The sequence below is a fragment of the Barbatula barbatula genome (assembly GCF_947034865.1).
Source record: "Barbatula barbatula genome assembly, chromosome: 17".
In the NCBI taxonomy this organism is placed as follows: Eukaryota; Metazoa; Chordata; class Actinopteri; order Cypriniformes; family Nemacheilidae; genus Barbatula; species Barbatula barbatula.
In genome coordinates, this window is record NC_136780.1 from 6191186 (window position 1) to 6203982 (window position 12797).

The 12797-nt window shown below is 39.3% G+C and overlaps 1 protein-coding gene across 3 annotated transcripts in view; it reads left to right on the forward strand.

Moving 5' to 3' along the window:
* Positions 1 to 12797, forward strand: part of casz1 (castor zinc finger 1) — a 168143-nt gene that overhangs the window by 86126 nt on the left and 69220 nt on the right. Inside the window, exon 1 of one of the 3 annotated variants that reach the window (XM_079478791.1) lies at positions 9444 to 9866. The exons of the other annotated variants lie outside the window; for them this stretch is intronic. Coding sequence (XP_079334917.1) covers positions 9818 to 9866 — 49 coding nt within the window. The 5' untranslated portion in view covers positions 9444 to 9817. Of the gene's footprint in view, positions 1 to 9443; positions 9867 to 12797 lie in introns of those variants that run through there. 3 annotated transcript variants of the gene reach the window in all.

Genomic DNA, 12797 nt, shown 5'->3' on the forward strand with positions numbered 1-12797 from the left:
ATTCCAAAATATCTCTCTTTGTGTTCAACGTAACAAAGAAATGTATACATGTTTGGAACAATTCGATTTTCATTTTTGGGTGGAGTATCCCTTTAAGATTCATGTGACCTTTCACTTTCAGTGTATGGATAAGAGCAGCGTTTCTGCGGAACTGCTTGCCTGTTTGATGTCTGACTATTTCTATAATATTTTTTTTAATATTGTTCTTTTTCAGGCAATAAAGGCTTTAAACGTCCCTGAACAGAGCTGTAGGTCATGCAACACGCAAAAAACATGGACACCCACGCCAATAAAAGCTATTGGTTTAATATAATACCACGCTAATGCTTCTGATTAAAATGGATAAAAGTCAATGCTTTGTCATGCCCCCTTATTGGAAGAATGATGACATAAAAACATCCTTTCAACGAAAACCCAGCTTCTGTTCGTGACGGGGCATGGCTTGTTGAATTTCAGCATCTCAACAATAGGCCAGGTCTGTGTGTGGAGCGGCTCTGCTCGCAGCCACCTGGCTTCTCTCTCCATCTCTTTTGTATTTCAGGATTTATTCAACAAAACCCTGAAAACTGGAGCACTGCAAAAAGCTAAACTGACTTTTCAGGTTTTAATGGAAGAGTAAACAGCAGTACAAAGCATAAAATTAATTGATTGTTTAGCAACAAGGAGTCTGTATTATCACGTTTCCCTGGTAACATGAAATTATTGTCTGGTTGCTTAGATGAATTGAAGCAAAACAGCCTTTAATTCATACCAACTCTATTATAAATGTTTTCAGCTAGGAGAGAAAAAATCAATTGAAAGGAACCCTTATGAGCAGCCAGAGCGGACTTATGATCAATAATTATTGTAAACAGGGATACAGAGTCGTGATTTGATGGCTTCAGCTTTGACGTTCAAAGACAGCTAATGCTCATATTTATAGAAAAAATGTTAAGATGATAAACAGCGGTGCCAATATCTCAATGCAAGGCGTGAATAGGTCACAGGGTCCATTTCGCGTTACATGCTACATAAACTGCAAAACAAAATGGAGGTTTTGGGGTGAGCGATTGGTCAAGGTCAATTAATAAGACAAAAACATCACGCTGTGACTCATCTCACTCCTGGGTCTGGCGTCGCTGATATCCGTTTAATGATGGCTCCCGATTTCATACACGGCCACATGACGCGGCTGCCGTACAGTAGAGTTTGCCACAAATGTTCAATATAGTGCAATTTCACACATCAAGGTCAACCAGTCGATCTGTGTTATTTTTATACACAGAGACTGAAAATTCCAGTCTGGGTGTCAAACCCTCATTCAATAGAGTTGCTGCTTTTTCTGTGAGCAAAGTGAAACATACTGCTCATACTATTCATTGTGTTCTGTGGGTTGGTCCGACACAAAACCTCACGTTTCTGGTGGTTGTCAAGGAGGAACAAGCCGGGACAGAATGAAACATTGAGAAGTTTTGAATAGCCTGATAGCGAGTACATTATAGAAAGCCATTCATTATAGCAGTCTGTGCTGGCTGACAGCCTCCTTCTACATTAATATCAATTATCGGCTGATAAATTGTGCAAGATGGTCTTAGCTGCATCGGATACTGTATGTTTTAACCACACTGTCAAACCTACTCGGGATTCTGGAGCTGTACCAAAAGATAGCAAAATGAGATTTATTTGTTTTCTTGTTTCTCAGGAGAGGCTCCTGCTTCTCAGATGTGAGCGTATGTGTGTCTCCTCTGAGGTTTATTGAAACAGTTTACCCCAAAATAATTATTCAGTTTAGTCAACCTTGATTTGTTCCAAATCTATATAGATTTCTTTGTTCTGATATACAGAGAACGATATTTGTAAAATGCTTGTAACCAAACAGTTCTTGGCCACCATTGACTACCGTAGTAGGAAAAAATGCTTTATATATTTTTTTGTTCTGTTGAACACAAAAGAAGAATGTATTAACGCAAACAGTTCTGGGGCACTTTTGACTACCATTGTAATGGTCGTCAATGGTTGCCAAGAACTGTTTGGTTACAAGCATTCTTCCAAATATTTTCTCTGTCTTCATCAAAAGAAAATCATTACATACAGATTTTCGGTGAACTATACCTTTAAAAAGAGAGAGGTGATGTCTCAAACTGTGCTCAGATTTGCAGAGATAATACAAATTTCAATTGAATTGCCAGATGAATGTAAGCCTCGTAGTATAAATGTGGATTACATTCAAAATCTTTGTTACACGCAGTTGTATAAGGTATACAACTTGCAGTGAAATGAAATCTGGCCACTTCTCTATAACCCTATAGTCACACTTTATGGCATTATAGTTTGTCTGTTTTAATTTTCTTTGAAATTAAAATCCAAGACTAACTATTTCGCTTGAGTTATAAAAAAGAGCAACCTTGAAGCAAAAATGTTTTTCTTCCGGGTATGTTTGTAACCCATCTCAGTGTCATAGACAAATCTGCAGTTTAAGCTCAGAGCTGGCATTTTCTCCATTTATTTGAACAACTGACACAGTTGAGTCGCATTTCCTCCCTTTGCCCAAACCACCTGTCATCTATCGCAGGCCTAAACCCTTCACGACTGTCTCAGGTTCTCTTGGGTCAAGTCTAACAGCCAAGCCGACTCATTGTCCTGTACATTGCTCACAGTTTGTAAATTCGGGCGCATGACACATGCAAGCGGTTGTTTGATTTACTCCACCCAAACATTTTATGATTTTATAACTTTGTTTAAACAAAACGGTCTGTTCGACTTTCTTCCTGTATTTTTTCGACAAAACTGCAGCCGTCCTCTCCCCAGCCCCACTCATCCACTCTCTCTGTCACATTCAAAGACTGATATAGAAACAATCCTTATTGATCTAATCTGGTTACCACATGCTATTTTCGATAGTTCCATCGAAAACTCCCTCCCATCGCAGCCCCCCATTGCTCTACCCCGTTCGCCTGACCTACATGGCAGTCACATGGTCTGCCTCCCTGGCCCGGCATTTTATGGAAAATCTGTGGGTGAGATAAACCCGCAGGGTTTTAAGTGTTCCTAATTCCTGTCTGTCCTCTTGAGAAAGGCTTGTGTTGAGTGAAGCACCATTGTCACAAGACAGACCCATTTCGGGCCGCTCTATACTTTAAATTCCACCTGTCACAAAAACCTGTTGAATTTGTGAAGAAATGTTTAACCGCTCAGTTTCCATGATGGTAGCGTGTTTCAGTCTGGTTGGATGATATCAGCAAGTATAGGAGAATATAGCAGTGCTTGCGCTTCGCTTGCTTTCGGGCAGTGACCGAGTCCCCTTCACACTGTTGTCCGCCCGTAAATTTTTTGCTGCCCTTGCTGTTCCACCAATTACACCAAAAGAGCTTTAGTGATTTTTTTTCTTGTTGCCGTTTATATATTTATTTATTTTACAGACGAATGCAAAGCATCGCTGAAGGTTATAAAAAATGCTGAATTTCACGGCGCCTATAATGTAAACTTTTTTCTGCTCCTTAACTCACGGTGGGGCTGATCAATAGATGTCAGCTGTGCTTGCTGGTTTCAGAAAGCATTTTGTCTAACATTACTTAACTCTGCCACGCTTTCATTTTTCTGTAATTCAAATTCAGATTCATCCTCAAACATGTTTAAAGCAGCAAATAAGTAATTTTATTACCAGCTAACCAGAGCCAGGCAATGAAATAAATTTGACATATGCCGCATTAACACGCTGACAACGTTTACAAGAGAAGGCGTATGTGTTTAAGAGAACATCTGAGCTTGAGAATGCAACCTCTTTAAAACCATTACGTCTTTAAGACTTATTGGAGGTGATGCGTGTGTGTTACTTTTTACTGTTTTCAGAGGGGAATTATTTGACAAATTGTTTACTTCTTGTTTTCTGCGTATTAAGCTGGGATATTCAAAACTGAAAATTTACAGATTTAATATGACTGATATGCTGTAGATGTATGTTTGTGGTAAAAGTGCAAAGCTTATATTGTTGGTTGATATAAAAAGTTACATTGAGGAAGTGTAAAGTAATATTTGTCTGTTCTGCAAAGTGAAGCATCTCCCACTGTTCGTCTTTACCTGCCTCGGTCAAAAATGTAGTGTTGTGTTAGACAGGACAGTTTGTACCCTTTTTCTAAAAAAAGTATTTATTATAAGAGCTCCCATGTTGTCTGAATAGGATTTTGAAGACAGATTTCCTCTCCAACATGTCTATTTATAGTTCTTTATGATGCCCCAAATGGACTCTAGTGTTTAATACTCTAATATACTGGATTGCAGTGATCCTCTCCCAAATATGATCAAACAGATGCATCGCCCACTGTTTATCTATATGACATTAAAGCAATTCATTGATGCATGTCATTCAGAAAAAAAATATTGTGTGCTATTGTCATACCGTATATTATTATTATGTCTTTCCTTACCTGTTTTCTAAAGAGCCTGTATTGGCATATACATTCTGCAAAATTCTATGAGACAGCATTGTACTCTAAGCACTGTGACATTGAGAATGAGATTACTGTTATTGGTAAATTCAGGTTTAGCCATATGGTAACCGACAGAGAAAAACACTGGCTAGGATGTTCAGTCCCTTGGGGAATACGAAGGAGCTCACATTCGATTGTCACAAGTGCTTTTCTTTTTGGAAATAAAAAAACAAGCCTTTGCCTGTGATTCTAAACTATGAAAACAGCATTATGAAAAACATTTAAATGAAGTTCTGTAAAGTTTGGGTAGGGAAAAAGAGCTCAGTTTGGGAAATAAACAAGAAAGTTGCCCTGTGGGTTTGAAGTTGGAATCCTTAAACATTTATGCTAGATTTTAAATTCTAATTCGTCCTTGTCTCCATATTAGAAGAAAGAGTTGTATAGTTAGCTCAGTGTTGAATTTTTAATCGCTGCAGAGGATGTAGCCGGGCAAAGAATAAAGAATAAACAGAAGGATAAAAGTGGCATAGATACAGTGCGATGGCTAGCTGTTTTACTAACTAGCTCTGGATGCCACTAAATATTTTTTTTAATATCTACATTATACTCTGATTTTTAAAGAGAACAGACCCGAAAAATTTTCTGTGATTTCTGAGAATTGTTGAGATTGTTGAAACGGCAACAAACTGTCGCTTTACATTTCAATCCGTCTGTGGACTGCAGTCAAAAACCTGACATCGACATGGACTAGTCGAACTGGGGACGTGAGCGCAGAGGTTTGAACTGACTACCAGACCATCTGCATTTCAATGTTAACGTGCCTTCACATCCGTGGGAGGATTATCGTTTTTTCATGCGGTTGACAAATATCAGATTTGTCTGTAAAAATTAGCTCCATCCATATCTCTCACCATATGACACACAAAAAAGATTATCCTTAATACCCAGACAGCTTGAGTGTGGAAAAAAGCAGATTAAAGTTTCAGTTAAGTAATATTTACAGAGCTTCTTTTACCTCACCGCCAAGCAGAATCTCCCAAAAGCCACACTCCCCCGCACCCAGACCGAGAGATGTTTGTCTTCTAGCAACAATTAATGCCAATATTTATCTAATTCATCATCGCCCAATCCAGTGCCTGAAGGTTTTCTTTTTAGGATATGGCTTTTAAACAAACACAGGGAGCAGTTAAAGAGCGTTAAGTGAATAAAGGCAGCAGGTGTCCTTTCAAACGCAGCTTTGTAGTTTTCCCAGGCTGCTGTGCTGTTGTTTTAGCCGCCCATTGGTGTGGAGCAGGGGGTGGCTGGGAAACGGGCCTAGTGGGTGACCCGAGACCCCTCTACTGTCCCATTGTGAGGACTTTTGTGGAAAGGTAACTGCGCTGTTTGATGTGGGTTTTAAAAGAGCCGGCCCTTTGCGGTCTGAGTTGTGATACGGTATGGCGTGCTGCGCGAAGCCCGTTCAGCCGTAAATTCATTGTCTGTAAATATGTTGCGATACACAGGGCTTCCGACGGGTAAACACAATTTGAGTGCATCACCAAGAAAAACAGTCTTTATCACATATTCTAGCGGGAAGAATTGCCCGGGGAAAACAAATTGATGCCCAATGAGGCAAGTTGCAAGGATATTGCTTGCACATGCATGATTGAACCCTTGCAGCTGTCATTGTTAGCAGGAATGTAGGATTTTTTCAGTTTTCCTTTGCCGTTCATTTCTCAAACTCATGAACGTGGGATAAAGAGGAAGAAGATGCACCTGCACACAGGATACTGGCTTTCTGCTCTCTTCCTGAACCACCTCCATACCCAGAGGTTGACTCCTCAATGCAAGGGCCCATAAATGAAATTAAGGTGTCAATTAGTCAATTATGGCGTAATAACTTGGAGGGCAGACGTTTAGAAGCTGAGCGTACTTCAGCTAAGTTCATTTCCTCCGGTCCAGGAGCCCTGCGTTTACCACACATCATTCCCCACAAAGAGTCGCTGAATAAGGGCCCTCTGCTTGGTTAATTTTATTTTCCGTCCGGAATCTTTTTTTAGATCGCCAATTTCCTCTTCTGGTTTGATTTCAGGTTCATTTCTTTTATACTTTTTCAGCGATGTACTTTTTTCCTCCCAATTCGGCATTGGAGACTTTTATAATTTAGTAATTAAAATCTTTGATAGGCTTTTGAAATTGCATCTAATTGAATTTAATGGGGAGATGAATTTCAATTTTATTTGATTACCGGGACCCCTGGCATAGGTATTTATGGAAAAAAACTCAACAAAAATATGCTGTGTGGGCTAAGATGGCATAATAAAATTAGAGGTAATCGGATTTCTCCGTCGTGAATTTCGCTCTAATTTCACTATAATTTTCCATTAGATAGCTAGTTTACAAATATTTGCTCATCTGCGATGGGAGAAGCTATCTGTCTAAAATGATTATGGTCAGGGCCCTCAGAAATGTGCCCCTTTCTCTCGTTCCCTTTTAAAACCAGATTGCGAGAGACCAAAATTAGGAAGATTACATTAGGACCGTCTGCATCCGGGGGAGATACTGAAACATAATGACATGAGGCAGGGGATGAAAGCTGTGTCAAGAAAAATGTTTGGACTTTTAAGTAATGTTTTTTAAGTGAACTGGATGTTTCAGCCTGTGCACCTGCTTTCTCAGCGCGGTCGCAGGAACACGTTTAACCTTTACATATATTAGTACACACGGCAGGCGCATTGTCATTTGTTTACAAAAAACCATGATAGCCTAATTTAATAAAGATATTTTCATTATAAAGATCACTGCCACCAGTCGCCGTTGCACAAGCCAATTAGTTTATGATAAGTAACTTCTGACCGCAGCTTTTGGAGATACACTTACATTTTTGTATGCAATACGTTCACCCCTGCAAAAATAAATATATAATGCTCTCCAAATAGACGTGCGGGGGAATAATATTCAACATCACAGGCTTGCTAGAACAATACAAGGGCAAACGCTTTCTCGGGCCTTCTTTGCAAGGCGCCGCACAAGACTCCCGTTTTGTCACATTCAATTTCCTGTCAATTTCACAATTGAGATTTGAGGGGGAAAAAAGTCTCCTCTGCATTTTTTAATGGTGAAAAAATCTCTGTGGGAAAGCCTTTTTTTCCACGTTGGAGAGTTGATGATGCTCCTTTTTCTCTCTTTTTATTTTGAGTTTTTTTAACCTCGCAGTTGTCCACTCCGTCTGTGCGTCCCACTGGTTGAAACAGCGAGAGGGTTCAAACACAATCTAACTCCCAGCAAAGGTCAGTTTTCTCACTCCGCATGGCCCCGGGCCCTAGGCACAAAAGCTCCACAATTCACATCTTTCAACTGGGCGCTGGCTTTTGTCCCGGCAGAGCGAGGCGCTTGGAGCGGGCGGCCATCAGACCAGCCCCTCCTGGAGTGCGCGGTCAGGGGCAGCTAAACGTCTGGCCCCTGCATCCCTTTGACGGATGCAGTCCTGCCATGTCAGGGCCCTCCTCCCTGCTCACCCCATGCCCTGAGCATATCATCATAATGGGCCACATCAAACGCCATTCAGCTCCTCTCCGAGAAACAGAAAAATGATCCCCGACCATACCGTACAATACTTCACTCGATCGGTAGCTGCTCTTTTGCTGACGTCTTATCGAGTTCGACAGCGGTTGCGCAGCATTTGTGATGTAATTCAGACTGTAAAAGGTGCTATTATCTTGTTTTGTTTCAAAACTTTTGTGAAGTTGGCAATAGGTGACGGGTGTGGTGTGTTTGTTGATATTTTGCACGTTTGGTTTTTTTCGGAATGTCATAAAGATATTTGACGTTGAGTGACTGCGCCAGCTCTTCCCTTCTGGATTATTGAGTTTAAGGTGGGAACGTTTTGCTATTGTTGCTTTATGACTCATCTGCATGATTACTAAATCAACCAAAACCTGTTTTATGCTCACAAATGAGATGAAGCAGTTAGCAAACAGGAACTTGGGATTGACTCATTTTACGGCATTATGAGGCATTACCCAGAATATGCATTTCCCCTTTTTATTGCCCTTATTTCTCGGCACAATTCATCCGGTTTTGTTTTGCCCAAAACGTTGCGCTTCCTGCGTGCCGTTTACCTTCATGTTCTCACATCAGTTGTGGCTCCAGTTGAAAATGGAAAGATTTGAAAGTTGACAGTGTTTATATAAAAATATGCTGAAAATGTCCGGGTGCGCTTTTGCATGCCACAGCGGAAGAAACTGCCAGGCAAATAAGGGCTTTGTCTTATAAAGTATTCATTGTAACCTGGTAACGGCTGCCGTTTATCATTTCACCTGAAATTACAATGAAAACTGATACCTTATCAGGGGGACAAACGCATAAAGAGCAGCCAAAGATGAATGAAGAAGAGAAGGAGGGAAAAAGGGAGGGAGAAGAGAAGCTCGGGGGATGGGGACATGTAGGGTTTTTTTTCCTTTCACGTAATATACAACCAACTGTTCCGAGGATAAGGTTACTTAACCATGTGAGCGGTGTGCCTGTTCAATATTGATGTCTTTCTTTGCATAAATATGACTCTACAAATTAGCCGATCATTTTCAAGAGTAAATTGAGTAATTTATTCAAACGAATAGCTACAAATAAACATGGTAAAATGTGACTTTTAGTCATTTAGCTCGTGCTTGTTTTCTCATTCTGCTCTCTTTTGTGTAACTGTTTTACATGTGAACTTCTCTGCCATTCATTTATTTTTGTGTTCCGCAAACTTCCTGTGCTGTGTAAATAACGCTCGAATTAAAATGACCTGTGCAAGACAGTAAAGCAGTAAGGGTCTTTCCCACATTCTGTTCGTTTTACGGCGGTACCTTTAAAAAACAGTTGCGTGCAAAAAAATGAAAGACTGATACTTCTAATAAGCTTGATATTTTTTCTCCCTCCCTCCTCATTTTCATGGAATCGTGGAAAGCTCCTCCCCGGGAGGGTTGAAGAACCCAAAGATGGGAAGGCCAGCCCACTAAGGGGAGGCAAAGAGTGTGCTCGGGTTCCAGCGCTGCTGTAATTTCCTATCTGCCTATTCAGACATCGCCAAGTGCTTGGTGTGTGCGTGTGTACAGGAGCAGAACCAGAGACCGAGATACAGAGAGCGAGAGTGAGAGAGAGCGAGAGAGAGAGAGAGAGAGAGGAGGAACAGGCGAGGAAGGGGCCGGCTCTGAATTATTTCACCTACCCCCTGTCAACCACAGGAGGGAGGGGCCAAGCCAAGCTGCCAATCAAGCTCACTCGTGGCAGCCGGCATTATCTCTGCTGCAAACTATTGACAGATTACATGTCAAGGAGTTTAGTACATGATTGAGAGAAAAAGGCTTTTTATTGTCAAGTTATTTTAGCTCTTCTTTCTCCCAGACCAGCTTACTTCTGATGATTTTCAAGCAGAGTTGAGTAATATTATGAAAGTTACATGCTTGACAGGATTTAACTTCGACTGCCCTGAATATGGTAAGTGACCCACCTCTGTGCCACTGTATCTCTGTGTGTACGCATGTGTTTCTGTAGGTGTGTTTGTATTAATATAAAATGTGTGATTGTAAGTGCGTGCGTGTGTGTGAATAGGGAAGTCAGTCCTGTTTTTAACTGTTGTGTGTCGTTGCTGTGAGGTTACTGTACCTTTTATTTATAACTTAGTGACAAGTCCTGCCACTACGGCGGCGTTTAATACGATCACTTTGTCGCTGAGTCCCGCGTCTTCTTGACTCTGTGTACTCGTGTCTTTTAAGAGAAAAAGGCTTTTAAGTAGGCTACTTTCATTTTAAACCTGGAAGTACCTACGTTTATTTGTTCTATTATTTAACCACATCGCTTTTACCTACAGGCGTTGAGCGGTCTTTGAAACTCGTACATCTCTCTTTATTTAAACGGTCTTGTTTGCCTGAGTGAAAGAGTGCTGGGGATTTTGTTGATACTGATATAACTTTATAGCGCTTGATAGGCATGTTAAAATTTCAGTGAAGTGACTGGTGTGGCCTGGGGCTTTGTTGCTAAGGGGATTGATAAACAAAATATTGTAGTACGGTTGTTTTGACACACGCAAGGACACACACAAATTATATCTCTCCTTCCTCAGGTTAGGGATATTTAGAAGTGCATGAAATTCACACTTTTATATCACATTCTTTTGTCACGGTCACGCTGTAATAAAATAGAAATATTATACTATGTTCCCTGCGCAGGACTGTTGTTTTAGTGTGGCCAGTGTGTATTATGTTAGAGTTCCTGGGAAATAAAGTTGATCAGTTCTGTGGTAAATTTAGTTTACACTTGTAATTGTTATGTTTATTCTTACACTTGTTAGTTTGTGTGTGTTTGTGTGTGTGTTTTACATAACGTTGTTTATGTAGAGTTTCATACATCTATGGCACTTATTCGATTATGCGTTGTGACGTGTTTTTGATACAGGTTTACTTTAAAATATATTTTTTATCATGAAATAGAATATTTTGTTTTAGTTAATTTGAAATATTACATCATTTTAAAATGTAATTGTAGGTCTTATTAATCAGTTTTTGTGCTCTTATTTCTTTTTAGTTTGGAAAATGAATAGAGTTTGGAATATAAATGTATGTTGTTAAATTTCTCGTATCCGAAGTGAGTTTTGTCAGTTGAAGTTTTAATACGAAGCAATAATTCAATCATTGAATTGAGCTTTGTTGTCCTTAAGCAAGAAACGCTTTTCTCAGTTTTTAGTCAATGAACACTTAAAAACAATGAATTTAAACAGAAAGATGAAATGGAATTAAATAAGAATAACAATACTTGTAATTCTTAAAATGACAAAAACATAATTTTGTGAGTTTTCAAAAGTGGATTCAGACATTTTTATCATAAACTTTTAAGGCATCAAATTTTGCTATGCCTCGAGTTATTTTTCTATACGCTCGAAATGTGACACACGCGAGATTCTAAAATGTGCCATCTTACTGTGTGTCCCCTCTCCGGATGACTGGAGTTATTTTATTACTCCATGAGCGTTTTTCTGCCTGAGCAGGAGCAGTTTTAACTCTCTGTCCACTCTTAGCACCTTTACCAGTCATCTGCAAAATAGGATCAAATGAGGAGGAAAAAAATAATCCAAGGTCTCCGGCCCTCCATAACCTTTATCACAATTTGGCAACAGCCGAATCAATTTGATGTCTTAAGCAATAAAAAAGGCTGTTGCTGTCCTAATTCTGCAGCTCTTCGGTTGACAGTAAATTTACATTTTTTAATTAAACTAGCTGGAATTTTTATGAGGGGGCTGGGCTATGCTAATAGGAATGTTGTGTGCCGCAGATTAACAGAGTTTTGAAGTACATTTGGTTTAGGGGGGACATTAAAGGGGGGAGAAGATGCAAGGCATCACATTTAACCCCTTTAATGCTTTGCTGAGAGAGGCAGGAGCGATCTATAGTGAAGGGCCGATCAGTGTTGCCATGTCAACTCATGCATATTCTTTAAATTCTGATCTATAATTGATGACACACAGGTGACGGAGGCAAGGTGAGATCCGGTTAGCAGGACATCTGAAGTTGTTTAAAACTGAATACATTTTTTTTAGGCTTGCTTTATTTTTTTTTATTAAATATATATTTTTACTCATAAAAATGTGGCATTTTGCCTTTTTCTTTTTACCCATTATCAGTCTATTCATCCAATGTATTATAAATGCATTTACATTTTTGTTATGTTGTCCACAAATGCAGGTATTTTTTATTTTAAAAGTTAAAATATTTTTTTTATAATTTAGTCTATAAATTTAATTTAGTACAATGCACATTGTCTTTGTATACTGAATTAATGTGTGATATGTATATCTTTTATACAGTCATATTTTCTCTAATCTTTCATGTATATATTAATAGCCCACATCCACTTGCCTTCACCATCAACATGAACTTGTCATCCTTATATTTCAACATTTCTCTCGGCCAGACAGACAAACGATAACAAGCTTATAAAAACAGATCAAACTTTATGCATCTCCTCTCTACTCCTCTGTTCTTCTGGGCATTCATGCAGACACAAGACTCTAATTAAAACTTCAGAACCTTTCTGTCATTTACACACAGCAACGGTCTAATTGATACTTTCTGTGAAAGAAATACTGTGGACTAAAAAACTAAATATACAATCGTTGGATTTTTTTTAGCTTTTGATGGTATTAAAACAAGCATATTGATGTATATATTGTGTTTGTGAGTTGATTTATTTAATGCTTATTTCCCAGAATGGAATCTCTGTTAGTAAATGCAGTTAATAACACGCTTCAGGTGAGTTCTGGAGACGGTGTTATATTTAGTAAAACAAAAATACCTAGGAAAAAAGAGGTAGTGTGCTGCAGGTATTGATGCCTCACAGGGCTTGTGGTTTCTCGCAAAAAGAAGCTTCTAAAAG